The 22,123-nt window shown below is 34.2% G+C and overlaps 1 protein-coding gene across 1 annotated transcript in view; it reads right to left on the reverse strand.

The window, feature by feature from the left end:
• Window positions 1–756: 756 nt before the first annotated feature.
• Window positions 757–22,123, reverse strand: part of LOC106715126 — a 66,915-nt gene continuing 45,548 nt past the window's right edge. The window contains exons 3-4 of the mRNA XM_014508350.2: window positions 2,967–4,413; window positions 757–2,756 (exon numbers count right to left, since the gene is read on the reverse strand). Coding sequence (XP_014363836.2) covers window positions 1,666–2,756; window positions 2,967–4,398 — 2,523 coding nt within the window. The 5' untranslated portion in view covers window positions 4,399–4,413 and the 3' untranslated portion in view covers window positions 757–1,665. The remainder of the gene's footprint in view (window positions 2,757–2,966; window positions 4,414–22,123) is intronic.

Raw genomic sequence — 22,123 nt, forward strand, 5'->3', positions numbered from 1 at the left:
TTTTTAATAATATGTTTGTATGTACACATAGCACTTAAAGACTACAAAAAAAAACTGGATGTCTACAGTAAATTTGTAAAATACCGTACATTTTCATTAATGTAGACTTGAAATAAAATGAACCAATAATACAGTTCTATTATATAAATCTGACACTTTGCTTATTTTTTATTGGTAAAAAACATAAATTAAGATGATTAAAAAAGTGATAAAATGACGCATTAAAAATTTGTTTAAAAATGAAACATACTGTATAACTTCTAAATATTGATATAGTTAAAAATTATCACTTCATTTATTTCCTTAATACGTATTGTAATTTGTGCAAGCAATATTATAATAAGGTGCTATTGTTAATAAATGAATGATTGGAAATAAAAAAAAAGTATTTAAAAAAAAATAGCACCAGCACAAGTCTTGCAACAAAAATTTCTTGATTTCGACTTGCACTAATAAATGTTTCTAGATTTTTCATTTAAAACTTCATTTATCTGGTTATATACTAAAATAATGGTATCGTATCATAAATTGTTAGCTTGTAAAAAATTAATAATTGTTGTTAAATAAACAAAAACTAATGGATACACGATAAAGTAAAAAAAAACTACATGTTCAAACAGTTACATTTGACTTACGTTTAAAACAACAGTTGTCAAGTTAGGAACTATATTTACTATTGAAATTACATACAAAATCCAGTTTTCTAAATCCATTTAGAAACAAACTAAATATAAATATTAATTTTTTCAACTAAAAATACGTTGATATATCAATTTTATCCTGGCAAAAACATTCACATAGATATGTCCTTTCTCACTGAAGATCGCAACATGTTTTGTGTAAACGTCTAGCCAGTGCGAACTCATGATAAGTAAAGGTACAGTTGCTAAACATTATTTTGTGTTTAAAATAAACCGTTGGGCGTAAATAACTAAAATAATATTAACTTAGAAGAAAGGAAGTTAAACATTTTAGTATGAGATGATAATGGAACCACACATATTGCAAATTTTATAATTGCCAAACTTTAATTAATACTAGAAATATCATTATTAAATTTCATACTTTCCAACTGGTATATGAGATCATTTTTTGTTTGCAACACGTGTGATATTGTTAGAAGAGCGAATGAGGTACGCTTTATGTGAACTATTGACGTCATCAATAGTGCCAAAGCGACTAACAAACATTTTCAGTCTTCCAAATAATTATCTAGTGTTAGAAACAATCTAGCATCACTATGGGAATAAAATAATGCCAAAAATTTTACTAATGCTGATGTCGGGAATGTTATGATTAATCAATTTGGAATCAGTCTTGGAAATGACGAAGATATCGATGCGACTGGCAAGTTATAAAATTACCATCACGCTGCCTTAAATCAGTACCACAAAAAAATAAATACTTAAATGTAACATATGATGTACAAGGTCAAACTCTGTCCTGGCATAATTCTAACTACATTAACTTACGTTAAAACTTCCAAATGGTCCGTAAAATTGTTACGCAATAGTAAAAAATCTAGCACAAGATTTATGTACACGAGCACCGCAAAACAAATTATCCGATTGCACTTTTCTCAGTTCATTGATATCACTGCACTGACATAATCACTAAAAGCTCATTGGCACTTGATAGTTCGTATTCCTCAAACTAGGCACATCACTACACCTCCGTGCCGTCTTCTCCTTCGTCTTCGAACAAAGGCTCGTTGGAATTCACTTCGGCTGTCGGTTTTTTCTTAGGTTTAGGCGGTGGTCTCGGTGGAATTTTTCCACTTCTGCCCAAAGTCCCCGATTGATTCAATGATACGTTACTCTCATTCTTTCTCGTGTCATCTTTAGACGGCGAGCTCGGGTCTTCTTTGTTATCTGTTCGAATGTTCTTCCGCAATGAACCAGTTTCAGGTTTTCCCTTACGGCTTAATGTGTTACTTTCGGAATTATGAGAGGGACTTTCAAAATTTCTGTTGTCTGAATTAGAAAACAAGGCTTTTCTCGGTTCAGGTTGTGGTGTAGAAGTACTCTTTGCAGTCCAACTCATTCTTTGATTGACTGGCTCCTGAGGCCCAGGCGTAGACAACTGAGTAGACAGTTGCGAACTGATGCTATTTCTGTTGGGAATGAACGCAGGCGGTACGGGCGAAGGTGCAGGCTCCTGTTCTTCGATAGGTGCGTAATACAATTGATGTGGGCTCGGGAAAGCGGTCGGCGTTGCCGGTAAAGGTCTATTTCTCATCGGAGAAAACTGTTGTTCCAATCCAGCCTTATTTAAAGAGAGTACTGAACTACCGTCCGCTGTTGTTCTTAATCCAAGATTATCGTATAAAGGTTCTTGAGCCTCGGTGCTTGGGAGGATTTGTGTACTAGCTGTACTCGACCAGCTGGGTACTCTTGGTCTTCTCGGTATTGTAACGTATCCTTGACGTGGTGGAATATTTGGAGGGGTAATAGGCGCCGTGAATGGCGATTGAGAGCGAGAGTAAGGTAATGTTCTAAACAGATTTTGATTAGTTGCCACGCCATATATTGGCGAATGTATAGGACTAACAGGATTGATTTGCAATCTGCTTGTGTCAGGCACAGTGGAAGCGTTGCTAGCCGCCGGGGATATCTGAGCTGCTCTTGCTGGGAAAGATAGCAGGTCTGGTGGATACGCTCGACTATCAGTGCGACCGTATTCCACATTAAGTGCGTCTTGAGATCGCTTTGTTTGTTGTTCGAAATCTAGCGACCGTTTTTCATCGTCGTTGTGAGCTGCAAAGAATAAAACATGTATTAGAGTTTGTATAATGTAAAAATAATTTTTCCATTGATTAAGTAGATACTATTACTTTCTTGCAATCGACTAAGAGCTAAAATAAAATTAGTTATGTTTGAAAATGACTAAATCCCGAGTTCATTTTTTTTACTTAAGAAATTTTTACAAAATTAACTGAACATAAAGTAAAAAAAGAAAAATCTTACCGAAAACAGAGTCATTGTCCAATAGCGTTTTATTAAGTTCTGACATCTCTGTGGCGCCATTGGTAATGGTGGGCGGCATGTCATACCTCCTTGGTGGTTTCGTCACTGGGTTAACTGCTGTAATCAAACTTTTCTCCATTTCTGGGATGACAGATCCTTCTATCAGAGCCTCTCCGTTCGATGCATCTCCTTTCTTCTTTTCTGAACTTCTTCTACGACAGCAGCAATAGCAGATAATTACTAAGAGTATCAACAGTATAGCTGCTGCACATGAAACGCCAACTAATACTGGCAACATATTATTATCCATACCAGGTGGGACTATGATTCCTGGCGTTGTAGGTGCAATGTTTAAAATAAGACTTTGTTCCTCTACACCGCCAGGGTTTTTGGCTACGCATAAATATTCACCATTATCAGTGGTACCAACGTCGATAATTGTCAAGTTGACCCACTTACTGTTCTCTGAATTGCTCTGCGTGATTAAGTACTTTACTTCACCTTGATATCTGTAAGTTCCATCGATAATTTGGGCATTCAATACCCAATTTACCTCTGGCAATGGATTGCCATCAACCTGACAGGAGAGTGTAACATTTGTATCTGAAGAGCGTAAAGTAGTTTTCGTGGTCGGATAGACAATGCTCGGCCGGCAAGCAAAGTCACTCGAATCCAGTTCTTTCCACAGTTTGCCATGAACTTTAGGCGGTTCACTACATGCTATAGGCGAGGTATATAGATTCTTACTGATGACCCAATTCCGGAACGGTTGTAGATAGCAATCGCATCGCCAAGGGTTATCGTGTATGTCCAAATTCGATAAAGGTAATGAATTTATCGTATCCAATTTCATGTGCTCCAACTTGTTACCGTCGAGTCGCAGGATATTTAATTTTGGTAAGTTCATGAAAGTTTTCAATCCCAATTGAACGATTCGATTATTACTTAAATCGACTTTCTGTAAGAAGGGAAGGTTATTGAACAATCCATCTTCTAATTTCTCTATTTGATTGTCGTTTAGTAATATCCATCTTATTTTCGCTGTCTCTCTAAAAGTTTCCGGGTGTAATGTTTTTAAATCGTTTTTCGATAAGTCTAATTCGATCATAATAGCGAGACCGCTCAGTCCATTTTTATGTATCGTTATAAGTTTACATTCTCTAAGTATTAGTTTCTTTAGATTTATCAGTCGAACATCTTCGAAGGCGTGTCTCGTTATTTCGTATAATTCGTTTCCTGTTAGGTCGAGGATTTGTATTTCTGCGCTGAGAGTCTTGGGTATGTCGTGAAAGTTGGCCTCTGAGCAGTCAGCCTGTTTGTTGCCACTGGCCCACACACACTTGCATTCCTGCGGGCAGTTCGCGGTGAAGTCAGCTGTCGCCGCCGACAACAGGAAACACAATATCAATACTGATATCTTTTTCGCTTCCATTTTTACAGCCGGTATCTGGAACAAATGAAAATAAAGATTTTAATTATGTAAGTTAATACATCAGAATGACTTTTCTTCAGAAATTAATTTTAAAAATTCTTATTCTACTTGACGCATTAATGTTCACTATATTATACTTTTTAATAGAATAGGTCCAAATGAAAGCAACATATTTTATTAAATTGTATTTAGATGTTAACACGTGTTTTACTGAGACATAAAAATCAACCGCAGTATTTGCTTTGAGAGTTGTTAACCTGGTTATAAATGTAAATTATAAACAGTCGGGGGAGGCAACCGCGTCTGCAACATCTTGATAGTTTTATGAAGTGTTGCTTTGTTAATTTATTGCTATGGCGCTTTAAGCGTTTTATTTGAGTTTCACAATCTATTCAGTTTACTACAAGTTAGTTGTAGTAATACTAATTTATTTACATCTTACTGCCACACTTAAAAGTCGCTAAGGGTGACCCTTAGTGTACGTACACTGAGGATAACTGTAATTTTTTAAATGATATGAACATTAAAATAAAGTCAAAAGCAGCGAACCTATAAATATAAATTAATAAATGAGTACCATTAAAATATAAATGAAATAGTTGTATTTAAAAAAAAAAAGTTGTATGAAATTATAACAATGTCTAATACGAATAAATACAGAGTTGTATGAGTCAATGATCGGTACTGTTCCTAAAAGGTTAGAACTTTTATTGACACAATGAATTGGAAGGAAAGAAATTAGTTGGACATAACGTGGACAGGCCGTTGAAAAAAATATAAGCTTATCCTTCTTAATGAGAGCCAACAGTACGTGTTTTTCATTAACTTAACCTAACAAGATCCCAAACGTGCCAAACATATCAATGTACAGTAATTTTCAGTATAGAATTTGTCGTTGAGAAATAAAACGAATTCAGGTAAACATAAGAGAAAACTTATTAGGATTGTGACATTAAATTTTCTAGACATGAGTACCAGTGCAGAGTTTAGAAACGTAAAGATACCATTTGGTTTGTCTCTCGATCGTTTGCTGTAACTAACTTTATATGTAAACTAGCTGTCGCCCGCGACTCCGTTCGCGCGCAGTTAAAAAAAAAAAAAAAAAACAAAACAAAATGAAAAATACATGTTGGCCGATTCTCAGACCTACTGAATATGCTCACAAAATTTCATGAGAATCGGTCAAGCCGTTTTGTAGGAGTATGGCAACGAAAACTGTGACACGAGGATTTTATATATTAGACGAGAATTTTATATATTAGATTAGGTAATAATCTAGGCAAAGTAATTTTCAGTATCGACATCACTAGTGGAAAAAACCAAAATGTGTTGAACAGACATATAATGTCATACAATGGATATTTCTGACTTTTTACTACTGATATTGTTAATCGATCATCGTCTTTGCTATTCGTAAATATTGTTCTTCTATTGAACAACACCATACAATCAGCAGTCATATCTTAATTCACTCTTCTTACGCATATCTTGTTGTACACAATCCATCCATACTTTCCTTCGTCCTCCTCTACCTTTGTAGCCACCGAAAATCAGATACAATTTATTGTTAGGACTGTTGAGGGTAGTATCACAAAAGGTTTTATAAGGAAGCGTGCGCTGCTGCTCGAGGCAGTCTCTTTCCATCGGTCATTGCGGAACGTCTGACATTTTTGTTTACTTACGTTCGGTTTGAGTTTATACTACAGCGAGGATTATTATGAAGTAGAGTTAAATTCATTATTTCGCTGTTAGTTTAATTCTTTTAAAAATACTTTTGCATCAAATATCTAACATTATATTTAGTGATGCAACGGAAGTGTCTTACCGGAACCAGAAACGGAAACAGATGTCAAAAATAAATTTTAGCAGAAACGGAAACGGAAACGGATGCGGAAACAGAAGTGTAAATAATAAAAAAAACATATTTACCAAAAATTTTTTTTTGGAAATTCAGTTTGTATTCGTTTTTAATTTATTAAGGCATTGGATATCGGTGTCCTTTAGCCTTCAATGTATGTATTTTTACTGTGTTTCAATAAGTTAAAATACGTGTTTTTTTTTAATTTATTTTGAGGAAACAAAATTACACTATTTAAATATTAATGTTCGCCAAAACCACTCGTGTTGAAAAACAACAAATATATTTTTTTATTAATACATTCACTGCTGTTAAATACCTCCTGAGACCCATTTTGCTCTCAATTCATTGTCGCCTTCAGAGCTACGTTAGGGATGCGATCCATACCCGGCGCCTTCTTGTTCTTTATTGCGTTGTATGCGCCTACGAATTCCTCGTTCGTGATTGCAGGGACTTCGGCGGCGTTTGCGGGTATTTCGTAGTCCAGCTCTTCTTGTTGTGGGAATAATGTAGTGACAATGCTATGACACATTTGTGTATGTGTGGGTGTGTATGAAATGTTACAACCGAAGAGATAAAAGCTGGTTTTGATTAGTATCCTTACATGTTTTACTCAATATTCTGGAATTTGATGAAAAACTTGATTTTGTCAAAATCTTGTAACATATTAGTACATAGAAATGCAATAGTGGAACAAATATCTACATATTAGTGAACTAAACCATTGCCATCCCTAGTGCTCAAAATGATGATCCCTAGTGCTCAAATGCAAAAAATGTGTTTTTTTTAAATAATTATAATAACATTATTAATTTATCTATATGTTCAAACATTCCCAGATACTAAATAAAAATTCACCATAAAAATTTTTGGCTCCCAGCTGTTACCTTTTTTTATTTTGTATACAGTGAATGTACTAAGTATCAAATACACCAAATCTAGATTAGAAAAAGATATAATTATTAGGCGTCGGTGGCTCGTGGCACTTGACTTGCAATTTGCAGGTCCTGGGTTCGAATCCCGCCATGTACCAATGTGTTTTTCGATTTAGATATGTACATTTATCCGACGTTCTTACGATGAAGGAAAACATAGTGATGCTGCCTGCACATATCTGAGAAAAAATTCAATGATATGTGTGAAGTCAACCCGCTCTGGGCCTGTGTAGTTGACTATGGCCTAATCACCCAAATTTGGGCGCCCCTCAGTGGGAATGTAGAGTGAGCTGATGATAATAATGATGATGATATATTGCATGGTTATCACTTATTCAAAAGCACATTTAATAACTCGTAAGTATGAAATAGTCACATTTTGCCAGTTGTCAAATTTTATATGGACAACAACTAGACAGTCAACTCCAGCAAGAGAAGCTGATTGTTTTAACTGGCAGTAGAAAATATTACGCGCTTAATTTCACGAAAAAGTACGTAAACAAACAAATGCGACAAGTGCCGAAAGGCCGCGCGCGGACTGCGCGTCTCGCGCCGCGCATTTGTATCTCTCAGGTGTCGTAAAGTTCCGTTTTATCTCCGTTATAAAAGTTGCGGAAACAGAAACAGAAACGGATGTTGAAAAGGATGCGGAACTTCCGCACTTGCGGAAACGGAAACAGACATCCGTTGCATCACTAATTATATTATAAGACAACATAACTCACTGTAACCCAGATGGGTAGGCAGAGACCGATTGGCGCGGTCCTGCAACGCCTCTCTCGCTTATTCTACATTCATACATCTACGCCTACATGTACGTCGGTTTATATAAATCGATATATTATAATAATTAAGATAATTGTCATGTCCATATGTTTCCAACATATAACAGAATAGTTGCGTCAGAGCTAAATGAATCAATTCTCAGTGATTGCTGCACGCTCCAACATAAATTACTTTATAACAAAACTTACTTATTCGAAGCTTTATTAACTTTAAGAATGAGACGGAAATATATTACCGAATTCAGGAAATAAATCTCATATCCTTGTAAATACTGATTTCCTGGTAATACTTTGTCTTATATATTAAATCACAGGAGGTTTTATTGAGATTGAGTTATTTTCTTAAGGAAACAGATGTATTACTTGACTTGACGTAACTTTATGCTTAAATACTTGTATTTAAAATACATATACATCTCTATTGTTTTCAAAGAGAACGAGAGAGAGAGAGATGTGAACATGCCCGTACTTTGATTTCGTAGTCGAAACTTCCGTGAGTTTTATTTCGAGCGTCTTGATACTTCCTAGATCAAATAGACTACTTTACTTAGTACATTTAAACTTTAATTAAAGATATTTGCTATCATTAACGTTAATTTTCTACAATACCACATAAATATCGGATGTCAAACGAAGTTGAAGACCACAAATTAGGACAAGGTTTAACAGATGTTAATAAGGTTAAAGGGCTTGAGGATAATTAGCGTAATGTGACGCTCAACTACTTGTTGCGTCAAAGGATTATCCTAGCAGGAAACGAACGTCAGTCCTTCTTGACCTCATTTATAAAACCGATAATTCGTAAATAAGACCGAAAAATCTTAGCCTAAAGAAGGTAGACAAAGACAACAGACATTCATATACATAAATTACTAAATCTATAATAAGATACCCCTTTATTTTTTTTGCGTGCGTCATTATCAATGTATATATTTATTGTACAAATTAAAAAAAGTGTGCCAACGTTAAGCGTGCCGTCCTTGTCCGTCTGACCACATCTGAAAGCTTTGTTTACGAAGGCTTTCAAGGTCGGCATTAATAGGCGTGTTTATGTTTTCTTTTAATATTAGAAGCAAACAAGTTTTTCTATGTTAATACAATATCTTTTGCGAAATATTATTTTTTATTATACTTAATTTAAAAAACAAATATCTAGTATCTATTTTATGTTTAAAAGAGTCTTGATTGAAGTTTGTTTTAGCGGGATAGATGCGGTGTTTGAGAGAAATTATTGAAGATTAAAAAAAACATATATTGACGGTGAGCATGTAATAAAGAATGTGTATCCTTTTTATTTGGACCTGATTATTAAGTTTAAATATTTTGTTGGTATTCAATATGAAATATTATGTTGTGATTATGACAATAGGATTTTTTTTTATTTACTTATATAATACTTACGGCCAAGATCAGCTGGATTCAGTTGTCTTTCTGTCGCACAGTACTCCTAACAGTGCCGTTAAAATTGTTTAAAGGCGGGAGATGTCTTAGGACCGCGCCATATGACAATCTAAAATCTCTATCTCTATGAGTCTAGTTTATAATTACTTAAAATGTCGTATATTGAAAAAATAATAGTTTTTACAACAGGAAAAACAACACCTAAGAAAAAAGAAATCTCGTTTTTTTTTCCTTTTTGAAACTTGAATGACGAGTTCAATACACAATGTTATTGTCCCCAAACCGACATTGATTCTGACCTTTTGTGTGATTATATCGCAAATTGAAAGGTGAAGGGAACGTGACAAGGGATTTGTTTGGTGGAATTATTACTACATGGATTTCTTATACGTATTTCCGCCTTATTATTTATATTTCAGACCGTTGAAACTTATCATTCAACTAATAATACATTGACTAAGGCATAGTAACCCATAAAAAAAGAAAAAAAAAACGTATTATAGCGTACACTATATTGCCGCACACAAAATTGTTAAGTGGTCACTAAGACTGTTCTTCAGTGTAGATTTAGTATAAAACATTTACACTAAGCGATTGTGTAAATATCTCTCTCTCTCTCTCTCTCTCTGTCGCTTTCTCACTCTAATTGTAATTTATTTAATTTTGTTAACTAAAGCTTCTCTGTCTCAGTATAACGCTATAGTAATAATAGATGCAAAAGGTTCAGTCAATTGAGTTGTAAAAATGTTAGGTAAATGCTGACAATTTGCAAGTGAACGTGTGAAATCCATCAAGATTTTTCTCGAATACAAATTGATAGTATTAACATTTAATAACGTTGCCGTGAATAATAAAGAGTTAGAAACGAAGAGAAAGAGGACGAAAAAATACATAGTTTTTTTTTATATCGAATTTTAAGCGATTTACTTCTAATATACTACACCGAAAACGTTCACATAAGTTTCATTGTTTGTGTCTTTGAAAAACTTGTATTTATGTGAAGATTTTGTGTACTGTGTACAGAGTAGTTACAAGAAAAAATGCTGCACTGACGTCATCAAATGTTGGTATGTGTTAAATGGTCCTGTGTAAAAATTTTCCTCAGTATTAAATTTTTATAGTATTTTAGAAGACCGTTATCGTTGTTTTTATTATGTTTTTTGTATGAATCATAGTGCATTATCGCTAATCTTACATCAAAGTAAACACATAAAGTGGTAAGCACCTCTATGAGTAACGGCTTGAAGCGCTAAGTGCTCCCCTTGTGGAGTGATAATTAATGATTCACCCGCAAGCAACGCTGAGATTTTGTGCTACCTCAAAATTGTGTAAGATCTGAACTTGTTAGTGACTGGATGTTAATTTTATGGATACGATGTTTGGTGATTTGATATACTTATATGTTAATTTTTAAATTATACAAACGTGAAATGTAGAATAAATACATATTATAAAGCAATAGCGATTTTTACTCGCGACTTAGCTCAAATTTCAGGGCTGGGTTAAAACGGCGCGGAATCGCTGCATCACCCTAGTTAGTATAAGAAAAAATATGAAGCATATTTTTCAATCTTTTTCTTACAAAAAACTGAGACCACAACGTGTTTGATGTTTGTTTTAATATGAAATAACGTCAACGAAAATTCTAAAGGAAACTAGCTTGATTTATAACTAAATTTTGTCTGTTATAAAACAACCTATTATCAAACTTGCACAAACAATTCTAATTAGTATAATAGCACTAAAGACACTTTTGCACTAAGGAACTAGCTGCGCGACTGCTATTTCTTTGAGCAGTAGAAATACTATTTTAGCAGGCGCGAAAGCGATCGTCTTATTACAGATAGCACTTGCGCGGCTATTCAGTTAGTGGAATGAGAGTTTAAGGTGGGGAGTTCATTCACAAATTAGTGTACGTTGCGTTCATTAAGAGTTTCCGATCTACTGACCCACTAAGAGAGCAAACAGTTTTGTTGTAGAAATTGGGCCGATAGGCAGCAATTAGTGTTGTTTGAAATATAACGATTGCAATTATTAGCGATAAGATTCCATTTCTGAAGTTGAGAAATACTCTTTTGTTTAGTGTTGTCCGTAGTTCCTTATCAATCTAACTTTAGCCTAAATTTACTTTGAAATTTTAAGCGCATAAATATCCTTTCAGTAATTTTTTTCAATAATTTTAACTTCGCCAAAATAGCGAAGCAAAAGTTTCCTATAGACATTTGCATTTGAACAATTGTTAATTAAGATGCTAGTAGGAGTAAAAGACGTAGATATAGTCTCTCCAAACGTTTAAACTTAAACTATGAAAATTTTATATTCTGTATAATTTTAATGAAAACTTAATGCCAAAAAGGTCGCAGATTTTGCTAATACGCATATCACATTTTGCGAAATTAGCTCTTGATACATTGTGATAAGGTTTGTTTTTGTTTAGTTCGTGTTACAACTACTTTAATGACAGAGGGACTTCCGGTCGCGCGTGTTAATTACCATTGCTCTTAATTATTTCATTGTTTTATTTGGGTTATATAAATTTGTTTTATTAATTAGTGGCACGTCATAATAGAGGTCAGAGGATATATTTTACATATGTATGTCTTTTTGTTTAAATAACAAGGGACATTATTTATAAATAAAAAAACCACTCGCGTTTCAATATTCGAGGGATAAACAGTGGCAGAGCACACGATAAGATAATTTGCACTAATGGGCAGGCGTGTAGTGGAAGCAATTCCGCGTTTCGTGTGATATGTGTGCCGCACAGGAAGGGGAAATATATATACTGTTTCTGTGCGTCCGGCGACTTGGATTCTGCAAATGCGAATGTGCAGTGGTCACTTGGCTATTTGTCACCTTATAATGTAAAAAAGAAACAGAGTACAATTTAGTTTTTTGCAGTTAAAATGGCTAAAATAGCGTCTTAAGCTATTTAGAATTACGTAGAAATTAGTGATAGTAGACAGTTTTTTTTTAATTAAATTCATCAAAAGATGCATATAATTAGTAGTTTGAAGTAGTTTTTAAAAACAAACAATTGACTTTCTGATAAAATTTAAAAAAACTAATCAAATACATTGCAAATAAATCTAAGATTTCCAAATCATGATAATTCCGATCAAAAGAATTCGAACCTAGAAAAAATAAACGCCTCAGTTATTCATGCTTCACTCACAAAAATTTTCCCTTTGTCATTCAAATCCCGTATCGGATCCACGAAAAACCAATTGCAGGGGTTTAATATTTTAGCGGGTAACTTGAAAATGGCCCTTCAGATTCCTATAAAGAACACATTTCAACATCGTATGTAATTTTTATATTTTTACAAATTAGTATTGTGAGGAAGAAAATGTTTTATGAAATCATCTTATAAATTATTACTAATATTATAAATGCGAATGTTTAGATGGATGTTTATTACTACATTCTAAAATTTGCCATAGATGTAGATAGAACATAGTGATGAAGAACACATAGGCTACTAATTAAGTTTTTTTTTAATTCCGCGCCGATGGTGTCCCGGGGAAAAATGGATGGACGTTTGTTTGAAGGTATCTCCAAAACAACGGATTTTGATGAAATTTGTCATAGATTTTTTTTTTTAATTCCGCACGGTCGGAGTTGCGGGCGACCGCCAGTCTTAAATAAATGAGATATTGTGGTAGATTAAAAACTTCCTCTCGACTGTACGATTCATAGATCTGTTATTCAGAACCATATAATAAAAATTGGGTATATTGATAGCTTTCCATAGAACATGAGCCTGTAGCCGCAACGTCCGCGAACTTCCACGTGCCCGTAAATTAGCAAATTGCCTTTATCCTGTGTCAGGAAATGACCGCAACCCGCGTCCGCTGACCGTCACTAATTGGTAATTATTTTTGAAGTTATTAACACGTGTAATAATCCTATTTTCCATCACAAAGATCCTTGTGACAACCCTGTACCTATTTCTAGATGCATTTTAAGAAACTTTGATGCGACAACCCTAGTTTTTGCCATAAAATAATTTAATTTAAATTTAATTCACGTTCGTAAAATTGTAATTATTAATTTAAAAAAAAATCATCTCAGAATCTAAAATATCAGACCATAATTTTCTTCAAACTCAATAATAAAAAGAAAAAAGCCTAATCCGAGCAAAGTCAGGGTCATTGATTATGTTTTACTGCACTCACATAAATTATTATCAAACTCGACTACATTAATAAAAATAACATAAGTGTCTATGAAAATAAATTAAATGCGTTCATTCCGAGACGTTCGTTAACATGTTGAATGATTTTAGACTTTATATTAAGGACGTTTGAATTCAAAGTCATCAATTTAATCAAAATACTGCTCAGTAAAACATATGAATGAAATGACGTCATCCTGTTGTTCATTAGGATGCGCTTTTATAATTTTCAAGGTTTTTTTTGTGATGAATTAATTTTTTAACAAAATGTATATTTTAACTTGTAAATGAAGAGACAATCACTTCACAAAAATGTTTATCTTTAAAATGAATAGATGAAAGAATTGTGTTTTTGTATGTAACGAAGTAACTTAAAAACTACTGGACCGATTTCAAAAATTCTTTTACCATTTAAAAGCTACATTATCACTTAGTAACATAGGCTATATTTATTAGTAGAATTATAATTCCGCGCGGTCGAAGTCGCGTACAAAAGATAATCTATTATAAGATATTTGATGCAAAAGTATTTTAAAAGAATTAAACTAACAGCGAAATAATGAATTTAACTCTACTTCATAATAATCCTCGCTGTAGTATAAACTCAAACCGAACGTAAATAAACAAAAATGTCAGACGTTCCGCAATGACGGATGGAAAGAGACTGCTTTGAGCAGCAGCGCATGCGTCCTTATAAAACCTTTTGTGTGGCTACCCTCAACAGTCCTAACACTATATATATAAAAGAAAGTCGTGTTAGTTACACTATTTATAACTCAAGATCGGTAGAACTGATTTAGCTGAAAATTGATGGGGAGGTAGCTTAGAACTAGGAGACGGACTTTGGAACTTTTTTTATCTTTAGTGCATTTTTTTTATTCCGCGCGGACGGAGTCACGGGTAAAGGCTAGTAAGATATAAATTTAATTCAAATCAGTATACAAAGTTTTCTTTAAAACATGATCGTGAAGCATGAATCTTAACCAAACACATATGTAATCAAAAGTAGATTTCTCTAACAAAACCATCTGCTTTGGCTCCGCACGTTCGATGTCTATATTTCAATAGTGTGCGTGCATTGTATCAATCATCCGTCAAGCCATTGCCTCATCTACTCTGTGATTCGTTCAATTTATTTTTATAGCTCGGTTCAACGCCTCTGTTAGTTCGTTACTCTGTAGGTATGCGTTTAATTCTATGAAAGATGTGTGATTTTTTTCTATAGATTTTATATCGATGATAAACTTCAAGGACTTTAAGCAACAGCTAAAATGTATCACGGGAATTATTACTTTTTAAAACATTCATAAAAAACAGCGCGTCCCTCTATAAATGAAAATTTAATTAAAAAACCGATAATTTTGTATATGAGCCTGGTCATGGAAATCTCGGAAATGTCAATTTAACGTCCGACCAAATGCCTTAATTACGTGGCTACATTAATCAGCTGTGGTAGTGGATGGCCGGGACTCTCCGGGAACATTTGCTCGGTTGCCTTTAATCGTTTTGTTTGACCATTGTTAATGCCACTTGTATCTTGTGAATGTTTTTGATTGTAAGTTTCTAGTATTACAAGAATATATTACAGTCCTTCTCATTTCCTTTAAAAAGGCAGAGAAAACAATGTTTTTATTTTGTTCAAAACTATTTAAATCGTTTACTTATATAGAAAACGGCTACACTCATGTACATATGTTCGGTGTCGGCACCGACTAGTTTCGAGCCCATCGGAAGCCCTTCATCAGAGTGAGTGGGACTGGTATTATTTCGCGAACGCGGTCTGTCGCACACCCACCCCGATGAAGGGCCTCCAATGGGCTCGAAATTCGTCGGTGCCGACACCGAATATGTACATGAGTGTAGCCGTTTTCTATATTAGTTAATGATATTGTCTCACAAAAGTTTGAATAATTTAATTCAAGTCGTATAAAACGATATTGTACCAACCAACATAACTCTGTCAGTGTTTTTATTGTTTCATAGGCCTTGAAATAATTACGTCATTAGACATGTTCTAAATGTATGAGTGTGTATGATGAATGAAATTGCGGTTTTAAACAAACATTATTACAATAGACTGATAGTCTTCTGATTCACAATTTGTAACACATTCAGATTGCTCAATGCAGAAACTAGAGTATGTTAAACGGTATATTAATTGGACTGGTTATTGCAATAACAATCAACCATGACGCCAACAACATCTGTTTGCATGAATGGGTCGGCTAACACGGTACCAAGACCACACAGAAGACAAGAGTGAAGTGGAAATCAATGTTTCGTCTGATTAGGGGGTGTTCGGTGGACTTAATTTTAGTCGCCTCTCCATTCCCACCCTTTTCTTATACAGAAATAATGGTACAGGAAATTAAATTTGATGGAGGACAGGGCGAATCGGAAGGCGAAATATTCTTTTTCTGTGCGTCTCCTCCTCTGTCGATAGTAGGTAAGCAATGCATGTCTATGCGCAGCGATTGCTTCGCAATTTCGATGAATTCAGGTGGCCGCTTGCTCGTTTGACACCTTGTTATATAAAAAATAAGGTCTATTTAAGGTCTAAGGGTATATAGGAATAGAAAGAGATTATGCATTTCAGTTTAGAATGATTTTCACAATTTTCTACTTCTAGATCTTTTGGAGTCTTTACTTATCGTATTCCCACTGGATAAACTTTTACTTAGACATTTTGCAACCATCTCATTAAAAGAAAGAGTTACCAACATTTTTTACAGGTAACTTACAACTTTGAAATAAGATCAGGTGCCAATAAATATAATGATTAGTTAGATAATGTATCGGGCATATGAGACATGAATCGTAAACATTTACGATCGTTGATACAGCATTTATGGTGTGGTAATGAAAACGGCAGTATGCGAAGTCGTGTATTAATATCCCTTGTGGGAAGTTTAATTCGTTTATTGATCGCGGTTACGCAGAACCGTCGGTGGCGCAGGAGTTAAACGCTAAATTTGTAATCGTCAGGTCTTCGGTTCGATCCCCGCTATGTATGAAAATATTTTCGTACCACATACATTTTAGATTATTATATAACTATCTTTCAAAAGTTATGATCTAGGCTATTGAGCTTAGATTATTACATAAATACGAAGCAGCTTTCTAAAGTCCAGTCTGACGTCTCGTGTTGATTACCCGCTTTGCGAGGCGTGAAGCACTGTGAGCTAGCATGTTCAATTATCTTCACTAGAAAATTCGCTTTCTATATCTATTCGTGAAGCATTACAATAAAAGAACTTTCACCAAGTCTGGAACAAATTTGAAACCAGAAATACTAATCTCATTGAGTACTAGAGATTATCTGTTGACCGCGAATATGTCTGCGCGGAATTAAAAAAAAAAGAAATTAATAATTAGTCTACATGTTCTACAGACTATGTCCTACATTTGTGACAAATTTCAACAAGATCCGTTGAGCCGTTCTGGAGATACCTTCAAACCATCCATCCAAACATTCGCACTTATAATATTAGTAAGACTAGCTATCTCGCGCGACTCCGTCCGCGCGGATTTAAAATAACGTAATAAGTAGCCTAAGTGTTCTTCAAGACTGTCATACACCTGTGACAAATTTCATCAAGATCAGTTGACCCGTTCCGGGGATACCTTCAGACAAACATCCATCCATCCATCTGAACATTCGCATTTGTAATATTAGTAAGAAATAGCATTAGTACAGTTCGACTGTTCTGTATTGAGTGTGTACTATAGTTTTTAAATATCTTAGCGACCCTTAACTTCGCGAGAGTCATTGCGCATAACACAATTTAAAGTGTACCGGGGCGTAGCAGGATGCGGGGAGAGGGCACTGCGTAGCTGAGCCGATGACCTTAACATTTCCAGGTATTTAAAAAGAACTATAGGCGTCTTAAAAACATGATTATCAAATTCATTAATTTCATTTGCCTAAAAAAATCTTGACAGTTGAATCAATCAAACATAGTCAGTTTGCGTAACAATAAAACTGATTTGTATTTGACGGAGCAAATATTGAGTTTTGTTTAGTCGATTTCATTTGTAGCTCGTATATCGGATTACGATTTATAAGTAACACAAACACCTACAGAGTTGATTCAGTAAGCGTTTTGGTTAAACATTGTGTCGGATTACATCGCCTTTTATTTGAGTAATGAAAATTATTGACATAATTATTTGTACCAAATAATAATAATAATTGATTTCCATACAAAAAATTAATGGTATCCATGTTTTTTTTAAGTTAATGAGAGATTGTGTGAAACAAAATATGTGTAAGGGTCCGTTTAGACAGGCCGAAGTGGAGAGCAAAGCTTATTTTTAGCGCAAATAAAATTGTGCTTTATTCTATTGAAACAAGGTTTCATTTTACTTTGCTCATCTTTTATTTCTTATTTATCTATTATTAGATCAATCCTTCATTGCTGAGGATCGTGGTCAGCATCAGGGTTAGTTCTGGAGTAGATGATTCTTTTCCAACGACTGCGGTCCAGCGCGTCCCTCACGACTGCAGAGAAATCAGATGATGACTGGTCCTTCACTTGGTAAGTCCGTTATTTGTGGAAGAGTATTAGCAGACCCTCAGTTAGGAAAAGAACAGGTTGATGATGAATAATAGGGATGGCAATATGTTTTAGTACATATGTTTCTGCAGTGGAAACCCACCGTAAGAAACATTCGAGTCAACACAGTAGTCTATCAGTGAAGCTACGGAAAATACCCGTTGACCAATATTTTAGTAAAATATAATTAATTCCACTGATGTAAATAACTATAAAAACGACGTATATTTTACGACGTTTAGTAAATAAGTTCTACTAAAATGTAGGAATATTGACTAAGTAATCTTATCCTAAGTACAGTCGCATACATAAACCAAGTTGAGTTAATTTAAAATCAACAACTACGTATACAGATATGAAGTTGATTGTGGACTTAATACCTTTGCGTTTGTTATTTAATACGATTACGAATTTCGTTTATAATTTAGTATAACTCAAAAGCTACAAATCATATCTTCATCAGATACTTGTGTAAATAAAAAAAAACTTCAAATAAAAAACGATGCATCAGGAGCGAAGTTATGAGATAACTCATATATGTAGAAACTAACACTAAACTAACTCATGTATGTATTTAAAAAAAATACAGGTGAATTGAGACATCCTCTTTTTAAGGATGGGTTAAAGACCTTTTCAGGTTTTTTCGTAGCGCATGACAATAGATAAATCATTAACTAATTTAGAAAACGGCTAAAACACTCACGTACATTTGTCCGGTGTCGGCACCGACTAGTTTCGGACCAGAAAGATTAAATAATTAAATAGTTAAATCAGTATCAACAAAAGTAAATACTAAAAAACCAGAACGTAAATTAATTGTACTTAATAGTACCTAGCTTTAGCACCTGAGAAAAAAAACAACTACAGATTATAGAATATTAAAATTTTAGTCAGTGTCAAGTGTTAATGTGCACGACTGTACGTGTTTGTGGTATTTAATTTAAAACATGTTTACTTTTTAATTAACCCCGCACTTGCTGACCCGTGTACATACAGATTACACGTTACAAATATGGGTATAATTGTTGACCTACACTTTCCACTGGGTATTTTCCATATGATCTTAATTACGAGGCTATAAAGATTAAGGGCCTGCCCAGTGTGAGTTTTAGCACCACGCCCTAGCCTTACTAGACTCCTTACTAGGCCCTGTGCGAGATTTCTATAGCACTCTCTTTTTATATTGCTTTTTACACGATTACGTGGGACTGTAATTCACAGACCTGTGGCGCTTCCTGTCCAACACCCTGGACATTCCACGACCTAATCTGACGCCAGTAATCAATGAGTATACGTATGTAGAAATACGGATATAGGAGACAGTAGTACCCATGGATTACCATATTAAAACATACAAAAATAATTGCATATTCCAGCTCATTCTCTTTCAAAACCAGAGATAACAGTATATCTTCGAGTATGTACTTATTTTAGTAAGAGAATCCGTAATGAGTCTTATATGAGTTACGTTTTGTACAACACAATAGATACATGCCTCTCAATTTCTTGTCATTCTTATCCAATTGATTCCCACACCGGATCGACCATTCCATCTGTTTATCTATCGAACTACTTATAAAAGGTCATCCTGTACGATTCTGGTATTTTAGAATACGTCATTGTATGTCCTACAACTACACGTTACATCTTACTAATATTATAAACTAGCTTTTACCCGCGACTCCGTCCGCGCGGAATAAAAATTATCCTATGTCCGTTTCCTGGTTCTAAGCTACCTGCCCACCAATTTTCAGTCGAATCGATTCAGCCGTTCTTGAGTTATAAATAGTGTAACTAACACGACTTTCTTTTATATATATAGATGCGAATGTTTAGATGGATGGATGGGTTAGAAGGTATCTCCAGAACGGCTGCATAGATCTCGCTGAAATCTGTCATAGATATAGATCATAGCCTACAAGAACACTAATTAGGTTTTTTTAATTCGGCGGAAAGAGTCGCGGGTAACAGTTAATAAAGCAATAAATAAAAGCATCTAGCGATATCGTAATGGGGCGCCTTGATGTCTCTCAATGTATCTACAAACACTTCCCGTAATAGAATTTATATTGAAAAGAAAAATAAACAAATGAAACGGTATCGAGCACTTAGCGGAATTACTGTACCACAAGATCTGTTGTAACCAGATTAAACTGGTATTACTGTCACAGATACATTAAATGGTCACGGAAAGCACCCTTAGTGTAGATTCAGTAAAAGAAATCTACAATTACGTATTCTGATATTGCCTGTGATCACCAAAATGCTCTAAAATTGAAGAAAATATTTCGGTGGTAAAGGGAAAGATAATGTGTGAGATGAAAATATGTATTTTAGGGTATGACAATTTTCTGTAAACTTGTAAATATTTTGTTTCGCATTTTGTGTTTTAATTAAATTAAATAGCATAACTTCCAAGTAAATAGAAATGGGTTATTAGTTAGAGGCATTTGTACAAACTCAAATGCCGCTGACGTATAACTTGTATTAAAACATATTTGTGTCCCTGTTTTATCAAAGATAATGAAAGAGAGATACATTATTATATTAAACAAGATGTATAGTGGAAACATACAATTGTTTCTGATTAACGTGGGACGTACGTATTGTTGGAAATATAAACGCGTGGGATGTTGCTCTGTTTCTGTGACGTTTGGATCTTATAAGTTTTCCTTTTTACTTTATACAAAGTAATTTCTTCGTATTCATTTCATCGTGTTTTGTTGAACAATACAGTTATAAAAGTACCTCTCGATTCGAAGGCCGACTGTAATTATTTTTATACTAGTTGTAGCCCGCGACTACGTCTGTGTGGAATTAAAAAAAAACTTAATTAATGACCTATGTGTTCTTACAGACTATGATATATATCAATGCAAAATTTCATCGAGTTGTTCTAAAAATACTTCTACTAACAAACATCCATTCATCCACCAAAATATTCGCATTTATAATATTAATAAGATACTTAGTACATTACTCTTGCTTATATAACACTAGCTGTCGCCAGCGACTCCGTCCGCGCGCAGTTTAAAAAAACTTAATAGCGGTATGAAAAATAGATAGTAGCCGATTGTCAGACCTACTGAATATGAATATAAAATTTTAATAACAATCGGTCAAGCCGTTTCGGAAGAGTACAGTAACTAACATTGTGACATGGAAATTTTATATATATAAGATATATGGTAATAATAGATGTTATTAAAAACACAAAGTAGCTTCAGACAATAATAAACATATTTGTTAACCACAGTAAAGTCGACGTGTGCATAAATTAAACAACGAGTACATTGACGACATCTTCTAATAATAAAACGATAGTCACGATAATTGCATTTTGGATGTTCCTCGTCATATAAAGACCACAAAAACACTCAAATATATGTATATTATATTTAGAAGCAATCTACCATAATTTGGTGTGGTTTTTCTTTTAATAATTGATACACATTTTCTTAAATATAGAAATTTAAAATATGGATATTCTTCTAGGAACTGCACTGCGGCTAAATAGATTAACAATTTATTACAATGTAGATTGTATAATCTTTATAAACTGTCATTTGTCTGTGGTCATATTTGACAAGTGTATTAGAACACGACTATTCTCTTGAAGGGTAGATTGAGGTCAATACGTGATGCTATTAGATACTACGACTACTTTTGTAGACGTTTTTTGTAGATGTTTACATATCAAAAAAAAAATATTTCTACTAACTTATGGTTCTATTATAACTTTAAAAGGAAAATTAACAACGGCATTGCTTTGTTTCAATGTATACAGTCGAACCTGGATAAGCGAGATTCCTAAGGAATCGCGATATTTCTCTCGCTCGCGAAGTTTTTCTCTAAAGCGACCTTCTCACGTATGGAGGTCAACTCTCGTAACATCTCGCGACCGAGTAATGATTCTCGCTTGTAGAGGTTTCTCGCTTACCCAGGTTCGACTGTATTTCAAATAACTAATATTTAGATACATAATAATGTTTATACATACAAAAATACATTCT

Source organism: Papilio machaon, chromosome 22 (assembly GCF_912999745.1).
Source record: "Papilio machaon chromosome 22, ilPapMach1.1, whole genome shotgun sequence".
NCBI lineage: Eukaryota > Metazoa > Arthropoda > Insecta > Lepidoptera > Papilionidae > Papilio > Papilio machaon.